The following is a 21,568-nucleotide window of genomic DNA, read 5'->3' on the forward strand; positions in this document are numbered from 1 at the left end:
TTATCCAAAGTCACGCTGTGTGTGTGTGTGTTTGAGCTCACCTGAAACATGATGTCCCTCGGTGGGTGGGGTCAGGCTGAGTAGCCCCACCCACTGCTTCTCAGCCAGGTGTGCAGGCAGCAGATGTAGTCAGCTGTTGACACGTCAACATGGACTCCGAAGGCAGGAGAGTGGTGGTCTGCGACAACGGGACGGGGGTAGGTCAAAGAACATTGCAAATGTGTATTGTAGAATTAATTTCATAACGTTCCCGGACAGATCATTTCTAGGATGAAGGTGGTCTGGTTCGGGAATGCGTGAGCACGTCTAGACTTGTTGATCTCCTCGGCTGCCATACAAGGCAGTGAGGCTCTCATCGCAGCAGCAATTGGCTGTGAAGCAGGAAGTGACATATCAGGAGGGGCTTTAGGTCGTTATAAAAACAGTAAAGTCGGAAAACGGAATGTGCTACAGGCCCTCAGGCAAAGGAGGCACACATTTACGTTTAAATGTCAAAGTGGGTCAAAGTGATGCAGATTAAAATGCAGCTGGATTAATAAACTGAATGGAAGTATTTAGCCATCACGTGTGGGATTAATGTGCTTCTGGTTCCACTGCGCAGTTTGTCAAGTGCGGCTTTGCAGGATCCAACTTCCCGGACCACATCTTTCCAGCCATGGTGGGTCGCCCGGTGATCCGGTCCACCACCAAAGTGGGCAACATCGAGATCAAAGTAGGAGGTTCAAATGAAACGTGTTTGAAAATAAAGACCCGTCAACGATCCATTAAGTTTTCTATTCGTCTTCACTCTCAGGACCTGATGGTGGGTGATGAAGCGAGTGAGTGCCGCTCGCTGCTCGAGGTGTCCTACCCCATGGAGAATGGAATGGTGCGCTGCTGGGATGACATGCTCCACCTGTGGGACCACACCTTCGGTCCAGAGCGACTGGACATTGAACCGTCTCAATGCAAGGTACCGAAGAGACAAACCTGTCAGGTTTAGTTTTAAAGACGTGACATTGTTGGAATCTTCCTATGGTGCAGATTCTGCTGACAGAACCGCCCATGAATCCAACCAAGAACCGCGAGAAGATTGCTGAGGTCATGTTTGAGAAGTACCAGTTCCACGGCATCTACGTGGCCATCCAGGCCGTGCTCACGCTCTACGCTCAGGGTGCGAGGAACACACAACCAGCGCCAGGCCAAGTTTACAAAATAAAAGAATTCCCTGACTTCTGCCAACAGGTCTTCTGACAGGGGTGGTGGTGGACTCCGGGGATGGAGTTACTCATATCTGTCCGGTGTACGAGGGCTTCTCCTTGCCTCATTTGACACGCAGGTTGGATATCGCCGGGCGTGACATCACGCGTTACCTCATCAAGGTGCGTGAAGCTGCACGGTGACGTCTCGAGCGGTGACGTCTCATGACCTACTTTGTGATGTCAGCTGTTGCTGTTGCGCGGCTACGCCTTCAACCACTCGGCCGACTTCGAGACGGTGCGCATGCTGAAGGAGAAGCTGTGCTACGTTGGCTACAACGTGGAGCAGGAGCAGCGTCTCGCAACAGAAACCACCTACCTGGTGGAGTCCTACACGGTAGGTCGGATGCAACTTTCCCATCACCTGTATAACAAATGCATTTAAATATGGCCGCAGCTTCCCGACGGACGGCAGGTGATGGTAGGAGGCGAGAGGTTTGGCGCCCCGGAAGCCCTTTTCCAGCCTCACCTGATCAACGTGGAGGGAGCCGGCGTGGCCGAGCTTCTCTTCAACACCATCCAGGCTGCTGACATTGACCTCAGGTAGGCGTGGCTTTGTGAGGCCGCTGTAATGTGACTAAGACACGTTTAATGTTGGCAGGGTCGACTTCTATAAACACATTGTCCTGTCCGGGGGGAGCACCATGTACCCCGGCCTCCCATCCAGGCTGGAGCGGGAGATCAAGCAGCTCTACCTAGAGAGAGTTCTGGATGGAGACACGCAAAAGTTGGCCGTAAGAACACACACGACGACAACAACACCGTGAATGTGTGTGTTCTCAGTTGTTGTCTTCACATGTGCAGAAGTTTAAGATTCGCATCGAGGACCCCCCACGCCGCAAACACATGGTATTCCTGGGCGGCGCCGTGCTCGCCAACATCATGAAGGACAAGGACTCCTTCTGGCTCACCAGGGCAGAGTACCTGGAGAGCGGCCTTGGCGTGCTGCAAAAACTGGGAGGCGGAGTCAGATAAAACTTCAACACACGTCTCAGTTTTTGTCTCTTTTATCTTTTTGAAGTTTTTTTTAACAAGCAAGGTACTTAGAAATAAAGTTTATAACATGTAAAAAAAAGTTGTTCACTGTTAAATATCCTGTTTGATAAGTTGCTATTGAGTAGCTCTGATTGGCTCGGAGCTTCTGCCACAGTCCAACAACACGGATTCTGATTGGCCGACATCAATCTAATATGGCTACCGCAATTTATCGTCTGAAAGCACCCAAAGTTGTTTGGAATGAAAATACCATGGATACATTTATTGTTTTGATATCGTTTTTATATTTTTAAATGCTACAAAGTGACCCATAATGGGCGGATTCCAATTCCTACAAAGAGAACGACGGAGTATGAAGACAAGCTGCAGAGTACTCAAAACACTGTAAGTCCTCGTTTTTGGGTTATTATTGATCGAGTGACCTTAAAATGTGTGTTTTAAATCAACGATTTTTTTTTCAAATTTCTCAAATATCTTATTTATTTAATAAATCGATTTATATCTTGAATTTAAAGGGATGGCTCCCTAGAGGGGGCTAACTTTTGAATGTGTTGCAATCAAACTTTATTTATAAAGCGCTTTTGTACATATTAAATTCAACCCGAGTGCTTTACAGAGTTACAATACAATGCCCTCGAAAACCACCATACCGCCCACACTGCAACCAAACGCATACATACTCACACAATTATAAATATAAATATATAATATATAAATATAAATATAAATATCCTACCCTCTTCATGCGCTCTAAGCATGTAAACTGCCACCCATTAACACAAATGCGCAGGCGCCATTTCTCAGAGCTGGCAGTGTCATTTTGAGCCAGCTGCAAACAGTTCCTTTCATGAAAAGACATTACACATCTCTGTTGATGGTGTGCCAGCACAAAACAAGTTTCATAATCATTCCAGGAAGAGAGTAGGTTTGTATCCAGAAAAATAATATTTGAACAAAAAGTGGGTGTTTTCAGTACATAATATATTTGGGGAGTTGAATCGGCGTATTTGCACATGGACCTGGGTGAAACATCAAGTAAATCTTCTTTAGACCACTTGTCTGCCTGGGTCAATACATCGAATTTCCCCATGTGAGACAGCAGAATATAAATTGTTTGCTGACAACACATTAATTCCAGCTGATGGTGTTCCCCTTTCGCTCAAACCCACAAAGATGGTGCCCAACTTGCGGTGGCATAGCAAGCGACTAGCACAGACGTAATGTGCATTCATGGATATCGGGTCATTACATAATTATTTTTTGACAAAGACCCGTGACCCACTTTTTGGGTCGTGACCCACCGGTAGAAAATCCCTGCTTTTAAATGTTTGACAATTCATTATGCGTTGTGCTGCCCCCTGTTGTTGCCACTAGAAAGCACATCTGCACACGTAAAATAGTTTTATTGCGATTTAGCCGACACATTTACACTGAAAAAGAATAGTGAGCTCACACAATCAACACATTCGCAGAGCCTCAAATTGAAAAGCATGCAGTTTATGGTCAAAACACATCATCATCACTTGCTGGTTAAAGCCTGCACACGTTGAAGATTACTGAAATCACCCATCAGGCAATCAAAGGTACTTTGAAACACAAGACGTGAAGTTGAACAGTCAGCAGAAGTCGTCAGGTTCTGACCTGACCCACCACAGTGTGATGGTGAGACTGTTCTAGTTCAGGGGTGCCCAAAATGCGACCCAGGGGCCATTGGTGATGCGTGGCTCGTTTTCTATTAGCCCGTGGCACATTCTGCAGATGAAATTAAACACAGCCTGCATGAGAACAAAAAAAAAAAATACCCCAAAATGACCCATGCAACCCAAAATGTCCGACGACCTGCGCATATGAAGAGTTGATTTTCATGCATGCTGTCTTGGTGAATCCATGTTTCCTGTCCATCAGACACCGGCAACGGGGATTTCTCACTCTCCACTACAGTACCCCCCCCCCCATACTCTTCAGTTTTTCAGTGAAAAGGTTTGGACACCCCGGAACGAATACATTCAGCTGGTTTCCAAGACCACGCCACATGGTGTGTTAATAACACAAAAGTGGTCTAAAAAGCTCCTCTTTCACACTCATCATGCTAAGACCTCACAACGCTCGCAGCCAAAAAACACAGAAAGAAAGTCAAATGTGGGTCACATCTCCTTTTTAAAGTCCAAATCTGTCAACTTTGGCATCCGGTTTTGTGTCATTGTGGAACGGCGAATGAGAAGATGCCAGCACATTACATCAGGACCAGGTTGTGTGCTTTAGTTTCCAGGCAACAGGAGTTCACCTTGTCATCCCTCCACGTTGGTGACACAAATAGAACCCTCTCTCACGCCAGGCGCCGTGCTGCTCCTGGTCCATTCATGAACCCCACCAGGGAGAGACGGCATCCATCTCCTCCTTTCCTCCCCCCTCCACGCTTCTCCTCTCATTCACTCCTCGCACACCGACTCACTCAGGTCCACAGCGCCACCTCTGGTGAGCCGCCGCATCTTGCTGAAGTCGTGGTCCGTCCTCAGGTACGAGAGAGAGGGGCCCCCCTCGCTGTGCCCCGCCAGATCCTGAGGCTGGGCCTGAGGCGGCAGGGCCCGCATCTCGCCGCCGCTGCGCCAGTACAGCGTGTACTGCTGCGGGTCAGACACGCCGAAGGTGGCGGCACACAGCTGCGCCAGCGCCTGGCTGCTCTCTCCAGCTCGCCACTGCAAGGTCCGCACGGCGCTCCGCTCACCGTCCTGGAACAGTATCCGAACGCACCTCTGGAGGCAAGGAAGAGAAAGAAGACTCAGGGTCAAGGATGCTTGGAAGGTGGCTGCTGAAGTCCAAAGTTCTGGAGAGCCTAAACAGCAACTTTGACGGCAAAGTGAAAGTGAATCAAGCCGTTATATAAGATCACATTGGGCCCATTTGACTAGATACTTTTAGCAACCACACACACACACACACACACACACACACACGCGCACATCAACAGGTCCAACTTACAGAGTCACTGAGCTCCTCGCTGTCCGTGTGCATATTGTGTTTGCCTGCTTGGATGCGTAGATGCAGCTCAATAAATTTCATGTTATCTGACCGCCCACTTCCTCATCGCACTCGCCTCACGGATCGCCCGCCTGTGTCGGAGAAGAATCTGGCTGCCGGCTCACTTAGATGGGCTATTTGAAGCCCGGGGAGGCACCACGTGACCGCACACAAACGTTGACAATGCCTCTTTTCTCTTTTTTTCTTTCTGGCATCTGTTTGGACCAATCCCAACCAATGGTGTGAGAACAGGTGAAAGTGTGTGCGTGTGCGTGCGTATGCATGGCCTAGATCAGCGGATTACCTTTTAAAAACTAATCCCCTCCAATGAATTCCAGACGTGTTTACCAAACGTGGAAATGGACCACCAAAGGCTTGTGCAGGACAGTTAGCGTATGAGATGAGATGAGAACCTCTGACCTCACCTGCTGTTTGGGTCAGGAAGTTGGAACAAGTGGAAACTGATGGTTCGGAAGTTTGTGGCTGCTACAATATGAAGCAATGAACAGAACACTGGACCTTCACGATACCTGGCTCTGAAGGTTTTCCTTCTGCCTCTGGGCCTCACGGCTCCGCCTACAGCGCCACTCCTTCAACGCTTCCTGGGCTTCAGGGGTCAGGCAGCCTGAGGCCGGCCGGTCTCGGTCCATACTCTGGATTAGATGCAGGCTGGCAAACATGCTGGTCAAGTAAGAGCCACCTGGAAGCACGAGACCAGCAGAGTGGGCTCCACAGAAGTCGACTCCACGTCGATGCTCAGTGACTGACCTTCTCCGCCGAGCCAGGACGGCTCGAGCAGCTCCATCATGTACTCCACCTCGATCAGGATGTGAGGCCTGTTGGAGTCCACGATCATGTAGGACAGCGACGGCAGGAAGTCCTCCCAGCTCACTTCCTGCCCTGCAAAGAAGCCAACACTTCATCGCTGACTTCAAATCGGTGACAGCGCAGCATAATCGAGGTGGCTGTGATGTGCGGCTCACCGTGCGTGCCGCCCGTGGCCTTGTACACGCACTTGCAAACCTGCAGCAGCAGCAGCACCTTGTCGACGGGCGAGTGGGTGCGCCGCATCATTGTCAGTTTCTGTTTCACTTTGTCCATCTGACGACTGTCCGGGACACCCGTACGCACACCGAGGTGCTCCATGGCGTCTGTGCCTTTCAAACGGATGAGGTTCTGGTTGAAGCGCTGACTGAAGGCATCCTGCTTGTGTAGCGCCACCAGGGCTTTGTCCAGGTGAGACCTCAGGGGGCGGAGCACACAGGAGAACATGGCGCGCTCCAGAGCCAGATCTGCCGAGTGTAAAGAGTGTAAATATTTTAACGATATTGAACTCAAACCTGCTAAAGTCACGTGGAAGTGACCGCGCATTTGCACTGTAACAGTACCATGCAGCCCCCTCCCCCACGCTCACACCCCTACCCCCTCCCCTACCACCCGAATCGTGCGCTCTCCAAGCATGCGTGGGCCTGTGAGATCTTTTGATGATAAAAAAATGCAAATGGCTCCCACCAACGCAAAGGCAGATAAATCAGAGTGCAGGAAGGAAGGCAGCGGCCGTGCACTGCCAGGCAACACACGTGCATGTACGTGCACGTACGTGCACACACAAGCCCACGCACAGGGCTGCATGAAAAGTAGCAGCCGTTACTTTACAATTGCCCAGTAGAAGCCCCCTCAGTGGGTTTTATATTTTGGTTTCGGTGACGTGTGCTAGCAAACGCCGAGTCTTTTTTTAAGTTGCGTGACATCATCGGAAATGTCTGTACCCTTCTCGTTCTCTGGCACCAAAGTTTCGATGGGAGGTTCCAGCTCGCCGCTTTCCAAGAGGCAGCACTTGGCCTGCGACAGGAAGAGGCGCACACCCTGCAGGAGCTGCACGGACGTCACATGTGAGGATGAGGAAGAGGCGGCGAGTGACTTGAGGAGCTCTCTCTGAGCCAGGAGGAAGTCTTGGACCATCCCGCCAAAGATGGAGCGCCTATCTCGGGACAGCTCCTCGACCAGTCGCGTCAGGCGCTTGTCTGGAGCAAAGAAACACACGAACGCCTCGCTCATTCGCCGCAAACCGCCGCGACCTCGTGAGCGCACCAGAGGCGGCCTGTGCAAGCTCTGTGTTTGGGCTCTGGGGGCGTGGTCGGAATCGGAATCAGAGTCATTGTCCTCATCCAGGCTGCTGAAGGAACTGTTGCTGTCCAGCTCGGCCAGAGATGGAGCAGGGCGCCGTTCCAAGGCCAGGAGAGCCACTTCGATGGCGGGTGTCTTCGATGCAGGCTGGTCCACCTTTAGCGGAGAAGACAGAGGTGGACATTGATCTTTAAGCCCTGCTTGTTAGCTCAACCTCTTACTTGAGGCGCTTTGGCGGCCATCATGTCCTCTTCGTCTGCCGAGCCTGGTGACACGGCAGGAGTTCTCCTCAAAACCCCCGCCCCGGCATGGACTCTCCTCAGGGAGTCGGAGCCGGCGGTGCGCATCTCGGACTCGCTAGGCATCTCCACCGATGGCGGAGGCGAGTAGGAGCCCACCCCTTCAAGGGAGAGATTCATGGAGGACTCTGAGAGGCGGAGTCGCATGCTGCGCTTGAAGCGGTGTCGCTTGTTGGAGGCACTGTGGTTCTGGACTTCTACTTGCTGTGTGAAGGAAAACATGGATGCATCAACTTGTGGATCTGTTGACCAGTTTCGGGTTTTCGTCGCTTCAGAAACCCACCTTGCAGACTTCCAGCTGCAGGAAGAGCGGGTTAATAAAGCAAAGTTTTCCTCGGTTGCTGAGGGCCTGAAGACCACATTGGTTGGAGGTCGCCGTCACTGAGACCTGGCTGCAATACGGAAGAGGTCCATTTTGAAGCTCCGAGGCGCTTGGTGAGCTCCAGAAGTCTGCGTGGAGATGAGAAGAAATGAAGGATGGAAAGTCAAGAGGTTGTCGCGAGAACATGAAAAGATGAAGACACGCACCTTGGCCCATGTGTGAGATGGCCTCCAGCTGTCTGTGTGTGGTGGCCTTGGCGATGGCATCTGGCAGCTGGAGAGGGAAAGGCAACACATCCCTGCGGACAAAATGATCAATTGAAATGAATATAGTAGTAGTAGTAGTAGTAGTAGTAGTATGGGAGCTGCAACAAGGAGCTGAATGTAGGTGTAGTCTCCATAGATCAGACCTGCTAACGCAGTAAAAGGCCACCAGGCGACACAAGTCAGGGAAGCTGAGTGACGAGCTCTCGAGAGCGAATGCTGTGGACAAAGAGGAAACAGACTTTGATTGACAGGTTGTTGCCTTCAACGTCACACCCATGCTGATGAAGCAGCACTCACTGTAGTCTTCCTCACAGATGAAGCACTCCTTCACAGAGGACGAACTCCTGTCGGCTGAGACCCTCAAACACAGAAGCTTCCGCTGGCTGGAGCAGCACTTGCGTACTAAGAATGTCTGCCACCAAGGACACCAAGAGCAATTCAGCAAACGAGTAAACGTAAACATGAAGATTAGAAGATCAGTGTGACTGACCCCGACTGGCTCTCTGAGCAGAATATAGAAGGCGGAGTCTTGGTTGAGTGACAGCTGCAGCCACACCGGGTGTGTTAGCAGCAGACGATCCAGAACGCTGAAGGCCCTCTGAGGGCCTGGCTGAGGGGTGCCCGCCTCCTCCATCTGAAACACAGCAGACAGTACTCATGGTATACTCATGCTATAGGACAATTGTAGCGTACCTGGGCACGATTTTACACATAGATCCTTAAATATATGCCCGGACATGGCTTTTGTTTCCTCCTTTTCCACTATTAGGAAGATGGCATAATTTCATTAACATTCACATCCATGCGGTCAGTGTCGCCATCAATAATGAGATTTCTTGCATGTTATGAATGATAACCAACACAATTAATGGTAAAAATAAAATACAAAAACTCAAAATATCACAAAAAAACACCATGCGACAAGTAAAGGGGTCGTAACACAAAATATCAGCATGAACGTCCGGTGCAGTGGTCTCCAACGAAACAACCAACCGGACCTGCTTATGTTTCCACAAATCTCCCGCAGCCATTTTTATGCTTGATTGTGATAAGAGCGAAGGCACGGTGTTTCAGCCGCTACATCAAAATCAAATCAACTTTATTTGTATAGCACTTTTCCTGCAAAGACATGCAACACAAAGTGCTTTACAGAATTAAAAACAATTACCACAATTAAAAGGAAAAACCATTACTAAGAAAGCCCCTCCCACCCTCCAAAATAGACACACACACACACACAGTAGGGAGACATGGCATGGCGCTGAGGATCAAAGAAACGCCACCTTTGGGGCCGTCCACACTGGGAGGAGCTGCAAGCCGTGCCATCGGGGGACCAGCACCCGGGCCCCCCGACTCCGACAGACGGGCGGACCCCCACATTAAAGGGAGGAACCCCCAGTCGGCCGGGTCGACGGGACCCAAGGATGGCACCCCCTCAGCAGATCTGACCAAGCCCCCAGTGTGGAGTTAAAAGCAAAAAACTAAAAGCATAAAATAGGGCTAAAAAGATAAAAACGAAAATAAAACGAAATAAGAAAAGTTAAAAAATATTAGTTAAAAGCCTGATTAAAAAGGTGTGTCTTATATTATTTAATATAATATAATATATATATAATATAATATTTTCTAAAAAATATCAACAAGTGGCGACGGACGGCTGGCCCGTTTCCTAAGTTGATATGCATGTACATAAAAAATGACATAGTTATTTACATATTTCAACTGAAAGTTTCCTGTGGCTGGGCGGTTGGGGACCCCTGGTCTAGTGTGTGTGTGTGTGTGTGTGTGTGTGTGTGTGTGTGTGTGTGCCTTAAAGCTAGGAAAGAAGGAAGTAGCTGAAGGGATTCATGAACATCCGGCTATTTGCTCTCTTCTCATCATCTCATTTGGACTGGAATGATCCGACACGTCAGTCGTTCGCCGCGCTCGTTGCCTAATGCTAACGCCAGGACGATGCAATAGCCGCGTGCTTCAGTTAAAACCTCCTCTTCCGCTAATGCTAAAAGAACAAGCAGTCCATTTTAGCAATTTGTGATATTTGGCTCCGGAAAGTGGCGATCGCTCAGCTCGGCGTGCTGCTGGATGTCACATTGTGTGGGCTGCAGTGTAGCAGCAGATGGTTGCCATGGCAACCCTGGCCTACACATTCTAACCAGGCATTCCCACTCAGTGAAACACCTTTTTCTCTTGACAAGTCGAGGTTGCGCGTGCACAACGCAAACACACCGACATGGTTGTTAAAGTGGTGCGGGGGTTACTTATTCCCACAAAGTCGCACCTTTTTTATAACGTTCGTGAGCAACAATCTGCTTAAGCCGCATTTTAAGAAATATTACGGGTTTTGTTTTCATTCCCTCGCACCTCCTGACACCTGTTACGTAACTGCTTGCGTGTGCACCGCTGTTTATGGCGGCAAATTGGTGAAGAGGATTCTGGGAGGTCTTTGCAACAAAGTTTCCGTCTTTGTAAGTCGTCATGTTAGCGAGCATCATCACGGCTTTGGAGGGCATGCCAGCCTAGTTAGCGCCACCAAGAGGATTACGGTGCAGCGCTAACATGCAGCAGAGCAACAGGGTGCTGATGGAGAGCCCACTGCCGCCCCCTTGGGATGGTGCGTCTCCCTGCAGTGGTTCACTGTGAGTTTGCGTCATTATGGTAGTGAAACCACAGGAACATGTTGTAGTTGTTACTTCACAAAGTGACTCAACTCCGGGGGGGGGGGGGAAGAAAAGTTAATTTGTTATGCTTGACACATGCGCACATGCGCAAAAGTGACCATGATGGCGGCTAAGTTTAGCTTGATGACTCATGAAACAACATCGGCAGAGCGAGCTATAAGTGTCCACATGGGAGGTGGTGGGGGTGGGGGTGAGGGGGGGGGGGGGGGGGTGAGTCTATTACTTGCTGACGGCAGGTGTCAATGTTAATGTGTTTGTGTTTGTGAGTCAGAAGCAACATAACACTCGGACTGCGGCAGAGGAGAAGGTCTGTTAGCATAACGGTGAATAATCATTGCTTAGGAGTGTGTGTGTGTGTGTGTGTGTGTGTGTGTGTGTGTGTGTGTGTGTGTGTGTGCGTGTGCAGATCAACACAAACGATTTAAGTCACGTTTCCTTTGAATGCTTTCCCCCAAAGACCACCAGATGGCGGCACTGACACACACTGTAAGTCACACTGGGCGGACCGGACCTGAACCTATAGTGTTCCCACGTTTATCGCGGGGGATCGGTTCCCAAAATAGTCTGCAATAAGTGAAATCCGCAAAGTAGCCAACTTAATTGTTTTAACATCATTATATATTCATTCATTCATTCATTTTCTACTGCTTTTTCCTCACGAGGGTCGCAGGGGGTGCTGGAGCCTATCCCAGCTGTCTTCGGGCGAGAGGCGGGGTACACCCTGGACTGGTCGCCAGCCAATCACAGGGCACATATAGACAAACATCATTATATATATATAAATATATAAGGGTGACACGGCGGTCTAGTGGTTAGTGCGCAGCTAGGAGACCAGGGTTCAATTCCACCCTCGGCCATCTCTGTGGGGAGTTTGCATGTCCGCACATCCGGGTACTTTGGTTTCCTCCCACATTCCAAAAACATGCTAGGTTAATTAGCCACTCCAAATTATCCATAGGTATGAATGTGAGTGTGAATGGTTGTTTGTCTATACGTATGTGCCCCGTGATTGGCTGGCCACCAGTCCAGGGTGTACCCCGCCTCTCGCCCGAAGACAACTGGGATAGGCTCCAGCACCCTCCCCCTGACCCTCGTGAGGAAAAGCGGTAGAAAATAAATGAATGAATATATAGATATAGGGATCAAACCACGCCCCCAACCAGCCTGCCGACTGGGTGAGAGACCTGCCCCCTCGTGTCCACCACAATATATATATAATATATATATATAAGGATGTAAAAACCCATCACATACACTTTATTTTATACTTTTACTTTATGCACTTTTCTCAGACAAACTAGTTCAAAGTTCAAAGTTTGTTTGAATGTTGAGGATTTGATGATGCTAAATAGTACACAACAAATTGTTATGTGTTCATTTCATTTACAGTTCAGGTAGCATTTTAATTTTGTGCCCTGCATGGATGGCCAGTGCACTGACAATGCGTGATGAAGATTGTATTTTTTTAATATGTTCAGGAAATCCACTGACCAGTTAACCAATAAAATATCAACCAATAAAATCTATGCATTGGCGGTGAACATTAAGACTCTGCAACTGAAGAAAGAGGAGAGAAGCGAAGAAAATGACAAGTGAGATGTGATAGATACGCATAAAGAGTAGGATGAGTGAAGGTTTGGGAGAGGGAAGAAGAGAGATATGTAGCCCACTTGCCACTCCCACCCTCCCTCGACTTCACCACCAGCAATGGTGGACGAGTGAGAGGACAGTGACACATAAATATGCGTGGCGCTCGTCGCTCAGGAAGAAACCACTTCAATGTTCAAAAATTTTGACACTCAGAAAAAGTGAAATACTGACAGTATGAAACGTTTTCACCAAGCATACCCATCCAGGTCTGAAGTGGTCACAGAAAATAAGCACAATATGATGAATCTGGATTTGATGTGGAGGTCTCAGGTTTCAAGATGGCGCTGCCCGAGTGCAAGCTAGTTACAGCAGCTCCTTAACCTCTGTAGCGTTTTTAGTGTTTAATATTGTTTTATTTGTTACTTTCTTATTGTTTTTGGTGCCGTACCGACCCTTTAAGCAAGTGTGAAGCTATGCTTGTTCATCTTGTTACGTTTGTAGCTTGCCGCTTGCTCCATTGTTTACACTCAGGAGCAGCCGTTAGCTTTGACGCGGAGCGATCCCAGCGGAGATACGAAGTAAAGGAGGCTACTTAGCAGAAGTCAACGGCAAAAAAAAACGGTATAAAGGTTGCTGTATAAAGACGCTATCCATCATGTTTACCGTCTGTCGTCATGGGGAACGTGGATGGAAGCGCTAACCACGCTAACACCGCTAACCTGCCAGAGTGCAAGCTAGTTACAGCAGCTCCTTAACCTCTGCAGCGTTTTTAGTGTTTAATATTGTTTTATTTGTTACTTTCTTATTGTTTTTGGTGGCGTACCGACCCTTTAAGCAAGTGTGAAGCTATGGTTGTTCATCTTGTTATGTTTGTAGCTTGCCGCTTGCTCCATTGTTTACACTCAGGAGTAGCCGTTAGCTTTGACGCGGAGCGATCCCAGCGGCGATACGAAGTAAAGGAGGCTACTTAGCAGAAGTCAACGGCAAAAAAAAGACGCTATCCATCATGTTTACCGTCTGTCGTCATGGGGAACGTGGATGGAAGCGCTAACCGCGCTAACACCGCTAACACCGCTAACACCGCTAACCTGCCAGAGTGCAAGCTAGTTACAGCAGCTCCTTAACCTCTGCAGCGTTTTTAGTGTTTAATATTGTTTTATTACTTTCTTATTGTTTTTGGTGGCGTACCGACCCTTTAAGCAAGTGTGAAGCTATGGTTGTTCGTCTTGTTTTGTTTGTAGCTTGCCGCTTGCTCCATTGTTTACACTCAGGAGCAGCCGTTAGCTTTGACGCGGAGCGATCCCAGCGGAGATACGAAGTAAAGGAGGCTACATAGGCAAAAAAAAAAGACGCTATCCATCATGTTTACCGTCTGTCGTCATGGGGAACGTGGATGGAAGCGCTAACCGCGCTAACACCGCTAACCTGGCTACAGAAAGACTGCAACATGATTACACTGAAGATCCAACATGAGATAATATGTTATTTTATTTCAGCAACTCTTGGGGGATATATATCGCATATATCGATATTCAATCTAAATATATCGGGATATGAGTTTTGGTCCATATCGCCCAGCCTTACAGAGGTATCCGTTTTCGGTCTGCAGCTTGTATTTTTGGGGGGACTCGGGTCCAGATTGGACCAGATCTTTTCTGTTTCTGGACCTAGTATTTGAATTTATCTGAATACTCCTATGCTAGATCGTTACTGGTTAGCTGACAGGCGATAAGACGACACAAAAGATACGTTTGCTCATTCATTCATTTATTTTCATGCACCGATCCTGTTCAGGGTCAAAGGTGATTCATCAGCTGTCAATCAGAAGGCCGATGGAGACACACAACAACAACAACTCACAGCTGTGGACAATCAGTGTCCAGTGAAGCTAGCATGTATGTTTTTGGACTGTCTGTGGGAGAAGTAAACCCCACGCCAGTACGAGGGAGAACATGCACACTCCACACAGCCGGATTTCAATCCACGGTCACCCGGCTGACATGCAAACACAAGATCCAACGTGCTGGTCCCCTTCCTGAAAATCACTAAATCAACAAGAAATGTGATTTTTTTTTTCCTGGGGCCGAGAATTCCTGGTGGCGCGGCTGAGAAAGAGTGGGAGAAGATGAAGACAAGAGTGAGGAAGATAAGAGTGAGACGAGAGGAGGAAAAGAAGACAAGAGTGATGGCGATAACACAAGTGTCATGAAGACACGAGTGAGGAAGACGAGGAAAGCGACGAGGACAGAAGAAGACACGAAGAACGAAGGAGACAAGAGGAGGACCCCAACAGCGAAGAAGATAAGTGACGCAAGAGGAAAACAAGAACAGTGAAGACAAGATGAAGCAAGAAGAGTGAAGAAGAGTGAGGAAGCGTGAACATCACGTCCACTCCCACGCGGCAGGATGGCGCTTCAGTCTTGAAGTTATGTAACGTCCCATGTGTGAGCAGCCGCCCACTTTGCCCTGGCGGGGGTGGGGCCTGAGTGATGGGGTGGGGTGGGGGGGGCGTTTGGGGTCAAACTAACGGTTTCCGGGGGCGGTTGTCAAGGTTCACCTGGTTACCTGCTCCGGTTGTCTGCTGTGCCCACGTGCACATGCACACAGATGTGACGTCATTTCGGTCTCCATAAGACTTAAAAGTGCGATGGAAAAGTCATAAAAACACATCCTGTGACGTCACCACAAGAGTTGCACCCAAGGAACGCAAAGCATTGTTTACACCGGAAGACGCGTCCAACAACAAAGTTGAAGTCAGGTGACTTACCTTGTGTTAATTAGACGTCCTGTGCGCCACGCGACGAGCGGCTGACTGCGCGCACCGTGCCGCGGGAGCGCGAGCTCGTCAGCAGAGTGCGCGCATCAGTGGTGACAAGGCGGAGGTGTGTTTGTGTGTGTGTGTGTGTGTGTGTGCGCGTGAGGGAGAGATTGTGATTGAGCATCTTTTTCACACGCACACACACACTCACGCACCTACACACGCACGCACACACACTTAGAAATGTTGTTTCATTGGGCCAAAGTAGACTTTTATTATTAACAACATTTAGCAAACTGCACATAAAATCACTCTTAGCTCTCAGACGTGGCCATGGGAACGCTCTTTGCCGCATCATTCCACCGGAAGTGGACTTTGACGCACGCATCGTGCTATTTCTGGACCGTTGCGTCCATCGCGGTCCTGGTCCACGCAGGTGAAGGGGTGTGTGCTCCCCGCTGAGACCACTGGAGGGCGCCGCAGACTTTTAGTGTCAAGGTTGTTTTGTTTTGATTTGTTTTGTTTAATCACACACAACACGATGACACTTAAATATGATAAATATTAAAGATGGCTGTCGTGTATGCTTCAAAATGCGAACAAATACTGCACAGTTCAAATTCAAAACACAAATCAAAACAATGAAAACAGGTGTTTACAGTACTATAGTTTACCATTGTACTATGGGAGGATTACTGTATTATGGATATCGCCTTCTGTCTGGATCAATTTACCAATGATACGTTTTTTTAAGAAGGCGTTAAAAGACTTTTTGAGGAATTTTTCCCATCATCCACAATCCTCATGTGAGACATGAACTTTTCTGTGCGTTCTGACTCACTGTTGCATCTCACAAATAACACTAAACTCATCACACAGCAACTTAACACTCAAAATGTATACTTAATAAATATACAAACAAGTACCAATTTGGGTTTAAAATAAAAAAAACAACTATTTTAAACTTTTCCCATATTGCATTGCGTCTGAGCAAAGACTTTAAAGTGGTATAGAAAATAGATAGGTGGCGCTGCAATGCTGTCTCTGTCCACTAGAGAGAGGCAGAGGAGCCCAGAAGGAGGCTAATAAATAATAATAATAAATGTTATTTTTTTATTGCATTTTACATTTTAGCAATTTCAAAGTGCAATTGAGTGACACAATGAGGTTTATATACAAAGTAAAATAAAGTTATAAAATAAAATTAAACCTATACATTTTGAAGCTATGTAGTATTTAACACTGGTCACTTGGTGTCAGTAATGTTACTGTAACGTTCAGGGACCAGGCTTGATGTGCGGTGACGTTCATGGCTGGTGAGGCACTGACTCCTTTGGATTATTAAAAAAATGTTAATACAGATTTCTCATTACACCAAATAATTTATTAAAAAAATACATTTAAAACGTTTGTGTGCTTACCTTTTATTTGTATATGACGTATGTGTAGCCTTTCCTTCTCCGGGAAAAATTCTGATACTTTGTTGTAAAAGTCCGAGCACCTCCTGGTGTGACTATATAATATTGCTTTTTATTGTATGATTAGCCCTGAATCCTCTCAGACAGATCATAACCAATAATGGCTTTGAGTAGTTGGACACTGAGTACTTGTTAGGAGGAAGAAAGGAGACAGATATGGAGTTGTTTATTGTTCTGTGTGCATTCTATGAACAAATAAACCTCCTACACTTACACATATCATATCGTTCCGACTTGGAACAATGATTTATGATTTAACTTTATTTCATTTGTTATCAGTTCTGATTGTTTCTGAGGGCCTGCCTCTCTCAGGCCCCGCCCTTTTCAGACACGTGAGAATAAATCATGTGACCAGGAGGAAAGATAGAAATAATGCCAATACACAAGTTATCATCATAACGAGTCATCTCTCTCTCACACATACAAATAGTCATACTTTTTGTCAACTGTGTACAATGAGTGTCCTTCAAAGAATAAAGTTTAAATAAAGTAAATAATGCTCATGTTTCACACTGGTTGTCATGGTGATGCAGTGAACGCACACTCGTATGTTCGTCCCGTGTTCCCAGTGTCCTCTTATTTGCTTCCGTGTTCAATATGCTGGGTCATCAGGGTATTCAGGATTGGACGTGATCCCTGTGATGTCTTAAAGTGTGTCAGCCGATGTCTTTGTGCGTTTAAGTAAAAGGGAGCTGGACACCGAACATAAGATGGGAGGACTCACATAGAGCTCCCTGAGGAGAGTCCTCACCATCTGCACGGCATGGCATCGTACTGCTGGTGGTCAATCCCGGAGCAGCAGCTTGCACGTGGCTGCTGTATACCGACTACAGCAGATGTCACGGTTGGCGGTTCTGACGGTAGCGAATAGATTGCGAGCGGAGCAGAACCCTGGTGTACTGTACCTCAGGCATGATTAGCTTCAGGCAGGGTTCCTGGGCCCAGCCGGACAACCCATGGCTCACGTTTGCAGGAAGATCGTAGCCCACGATCTCCACTTTGGAACTGGGCTGCCAGGGCCGTAACTCCTTGTACTCAATCTGCGCCGCAGGGCGAAAGAGAGGCTGGCGCCCACCAAAACACCGTCGCAGCAGCCTCTCCTGGGCGTCACGTAGGAGGCGCACCTCTTGCTCCACACAGGCCGGACCCAGAGCTGCCAGCTGGCGCCACAGTGATGCGTTGAAGTGGTCATAGAGGCGTGCGTCTAACCAATTCCACGCCCGGATTTTAGCGGAGAGTCCCGGAGTCAGCTGGTGCTTGGAGCCGGGTGTGCGCATGTTGAGTTTCACGTACGCGACATCGTCCAGATCCCAGGAGAGGAGGTGGCGCAGCAGAACCAGAGACTCGTCAAAATGCTCTGCGATCATCACCAAGGAGAAGACACGCTCCACTTCACCCACCAAGAACCGCGCATACGCCACATCGGTAGCAGCACGGTCCTTGTCACCACCCAAGTCAAACGTTAGCGTGTTGCGGGCATACATGGAGTGCTTGTCTTGTGGGCGGTAGTAGCGCCAAGGCTGCGCCAAGAAAACATCCAGCGATTCGTTGGCGACCTTGAAGCTCTGGCAGTACTGGCTGTAGTAGCTGAACAAGGACTCGAACATGGACGCTGGTTCTCTCAGGATAGTGACGTAGACGGTGTTGTTGGGCATAAGGCGGCGCACCTCCGCCTCCTTGAACCGCATGTGGCTGCTAATGATGTTGGGCGGCAGTGTGTGCGGGTGCACAAAGTGAGCGCTGAAGGAACGCGGGTAGCAGAACTGGTGGCTGCAGGCCTGCCTGGGAAGTGCCACCGTCAGGTTGTTGCGCTCTGCGAAGCGGAATAAAAGGTTCTGCACTGTGGTGCTGGCCGTCTTGTGGGTCTTCAAGAACGCCACGTTGGTGTGCTTTGCCTTCAGGGTTGCAGCACAGTGGGAACACGGGGCAGGACAGTTGCTGTGGAGATCCTGCGTGGTCCTGAACACCAAAAGTTGATTATGTTATATTTGATTGTATTTATTGATTACTGTTTGTTGTTGTCATCCCATTTAGTCGTGTTTGCTAACTCACCGGCTCCAATGGCCGCCGCCGTGCAGCAGCAGAGTCACCATGGCGACGACCATGAACACCAGGAAGATCTTCTTCTGCGGCATCCTCTTGCTCCGCGTCCTGCGATACCACCAGATGCCAAAATGTCAGGTAGTTATGTGTAGAAATATGGGAAAAATGGGAATTTTTGAGATGTGAAAATTTGTTAGTGTCAAGTTATTTGTAATTTGACCTGCCTAAACTTGAAAAGGGGGTGGCACGGGTTCGAGTGGTTAGCGCGCAGACCTCACAACTGGGAGACCAGGGTTCAATTTCACCCTCGGCCATCTCTGTGTGGAGTTTGCATGTTCTTCCCGTGCATGCGTGGGTTTTCTCCGGGTAGAAAATGAATGAATGAATAATAATGTAAATATGCTGCACGGTGCACAAGTGGTTATCATGTTGGACACAGATCCGGAAGAACTGGGCATCTCTGTATGGAATTTGCATGTTCTCCATATGTGTTTTCTCCGGGTACTCCGGTTTCCTCCCACATTCCAAAAACATGCTAGGTTAATTGACGACTCCAAATTGTCCATAGGTATGAATGTGAGTGTGAATGGTTGTTTGTCTAAATGTGCCCTGTGATTGGCTGGGCCACCAGTCCGGGGTGTACCCCGCCTCTCGCCGGAAGACAGCTGGGATAGGCTCCAGCACCCCCGCGACCGTGCAGACGTGCAGAATCTGGAAGGTCTAAAAAGCTTTTAGAAGACTTTGGAAGTCCACAACTCAATACGAAGCGCCAAAAATGAGCACAAAAAAAAAACTTACCAACCTCATGATTTGACACTTTTTAAACATAGAAGTCTTGTAAAAGTTGTAAATGCAGGATAGGGTACCTTCAAATAAAATAAAAGATGAATAGCATCCAATTACCACTTAATGTATAGTAAATAATAATCAGTATTTCCATCGTAGAACCATAAAACCAATAGCTGTTACACACCAGCTGTCTCTTTGGTTGTTACGATCATTTCAGTAGTAGAGATTCAAACCCTTGATCTTCTGACTGTGGGGCATGTGATAACCACCACTATGTAGCCCACAGAATAACATATTATATATTGTTATATTATTGTGTAATAGCTATTAGTACTTGTCCTACAAGCAACATGTGGTGTCCCAGGTGGACCTTTTAATCTGCCGGACATTGACAAGAATTGTGATGAAAGCGTGTTGGAATGTTGCCCAAAACTTTGCTAAAACCTTCATCCATCTGGCACCAGAACCCGCTGTGCATTGTGGACGCGGTGTAAAAAGCGGATTGGGGACATTTGGTTTCCAAACGCTGTGTGCTGGGTGCTATGTTTGACCTTTAACATCTTGCGGGCTGATGACCACAACTCTATATTGTTATGGCACCAGTACTAACATAAACCATAGTACTAGACCAGTTTTTGGAAAACATTTGAATGTTTAAAACATGTTTTAAATACAGCTAAGAGACCGGCGTTCAATTCCACCATCGGTCAGCTCTGAGTGGAGTTTGCATGTTCTCCCCGTGCATGCATGGGTTTTCTCCTGGGGACCGCCTATTGCCGAAAGACAGCTGGGATAGGCTCCAGCACCCCCGCAAGCCTCGTGAGGATCAGAAGCAGAGCCACAAGCCAACTAAGCACCTGCTCAGGGCCCCATGCCCACTAGGGGGACCCCAGTACTTAATTATTTTGTAATAGAGGGCCCCAAAATCAAATTTGCTTAGGACCCCATGGAGGTTTTGGGTTGCCCCCTGTTCAGAAGTACCGATTTGACACCGGTATAGGTGATATACATACAAAACCCAATCATGACATGTCAACCTGACACGTTCATGTTGTCACGTGACTTGCAATCGTGCATGGCTTCCTTCATGCATCCATTTGGTCTGCATCAGCATTCACCCGCGCACATGCACACGCTACGAAACGCATCGAACACATCCCGGTGATGTGACGTCATGTGACGGTTCCTTCGGAGGACAAAAGACGTTAACGTGAGGACCGGCAGAGACCCACCTTTTGTTATCTACGTCATTGCTGCTCCACCGTCTGCATCCTGTCCTCTGGATGTTGTCTGCTTCCTGCTGTCCTCTGGATGCTGTCCTCTCCAGCTTGGTCTCTGTACGCCGAGATAGACCCCTCCCCCTCCCATTCGGGTCTCGGCGCTTATTATACCAAAATAATCAGAAATAATCCACAAAAAGCTTTATTGGAGCTGAATGTGCAGAAATTATAACGTGATTTTTTTTAAATCTGAGCGTTTGTGGGAGTAGAAAAACATTATAAAACATCCATATGTAAATATGTCGGACATTTCTAGCCACCAAGGCACTTTACTACCCCCCTGTGGACGTAAGTAGACATAACAGGCACGTAGACGTGCTGAATAAACAAGAATAAAGAATAAAATTTCACGTGACGTCATTATTCAGACATACATGTTCTATAGTAGTTGTCCTCATTCAGGGTCACACGTAAGGTGGACATCCTGGACTGGCCAATCGCTGGGCACACATAGAATTAAGCACACACACATTCACTTATGGACAGTGGAGTCTCCAATTAAACATGCAGCGCCAAGTCATCAACTTACTTCTTGTCCTTTAGATGTCCTTAATATATTTAATTGGCTTATTTTCTTGTCTTTTTTTGTACAAACTTGTAGTTCTATTTATAACTACTTATAAGTACATTACAAGTCGTGAAATATTTCTTGGTTTAGGTCACAATGGCAATTGGGACGAGGGGGA

General features: G+C 47.9%; 3 protein-coding genes across 4 annotated transcripts; 1 reads left to right on the forward strand and 2 right to left on the reverse strand.

The window, feature by feature from the left end:
- The first annotated feature begins 99 nt into the window (after positions 1-99).
- On the forward strand, positions 100-18,945 carry zgc:101810 (uncharacterized protein LOC493612 homolog). The gene is made up of 10 exons (XM_058066807.1): positions 100-197; positions 602-712; positions 794-952; positions 1,024-1,153; positions 1,225-1,361; positions 1,426-1,575; positions 1,636-1,781; positions 1,840-1,972; positions 2,043-2,618; positions 18,805-18,945. The coding sequence occupies exons 1-9, from the start codon at positions 150-152 to the stop codon at positions 2,211-2,213; spliced, it is 1,185 nt and encodes a 394-aa protein (XP_057922790.1). The 5' UTR covers positions 100-149; the 3' UTR covers positions 2,214-2,618; positions 18,805-18,945.
- On the reverse strand, positions 2,236-15,378 carry rin1b (Ras and Rab interactor 1b). Of its 2 annotated transcripts, none has more exons than XM_058066805.1 (12): positions 15,302-15,378; positions 8,757-8,900; positions 8,564-8,678; positions 8,410-8,482; positions 8,207-8,298; positions 7,962-8,128; positions 7,601-7,882; positions 7,022-7,535; positions 6,236-6,544; positions 6,021-6,152; positions 5,783-5,952; positions 2,236-4,987 (listed from the first exon to the last, which is right to left on the reverse strand). In XM_058066805.1, exons 2-12 carry the CDS (start codon positions 8,898-8,900, stop codon positions 4,664-4,666), a joined length of 2,322 nt encoding a protein of 773 aa, XP_057922788.1. In that variant the 5' UTR covers positions 15,302-15,378; the 3' UTR covers positions 2,236-4,663. The 2 variants fall into 2 exon arrangements, 1 of the variants encoding a protein (XP_057922788.1); XR_009129013.1 differs by having other exon boundaries at positions 4,848-4,987; positions 6,268-6,544.
- On the reverse strand, positions 15,573-20,957 carry gal3st3 (galactose-3-O-sulfotransferase 3). Its single transcript, XM_058066806.1, has 3 exons — positions 20,835-20,957; positions 18,823-18,921; positions 15,573-18,729 (listed from the first exon to the last, which is right to left on the reverse strand). The coding sequence occupies exons 2-3, from the start codon at positions 18,903-18,905 to the stop codon at positions 17,610-17,612; spliced, it is 1,203 nt and encodes a 400-aa protein (XP_057922789.1). The 5' UTR covers positions 18,906-18,921; positions 20,835-20,957; the 3' UTR covers positions 15,573-17,609.
- Positions 20,958-21,568: the final 611 nt, after the last annotated feature.

Source organism: Doryrhamphus excisus, chromosome 3 (assembly GCF_030265055.1).
Source record: "Doryrhamphus excisus isolate RoL2022-K1 chromosome 3, RoL_Dexc_1.0, whole genome shotgun sequence".
NCBI lineage: Eukaryota > Metazoa > Chordata > Actinopteri > Syngnathiformes > Syngnathidae > Doryrhamphus > Doryrhamphus excisus.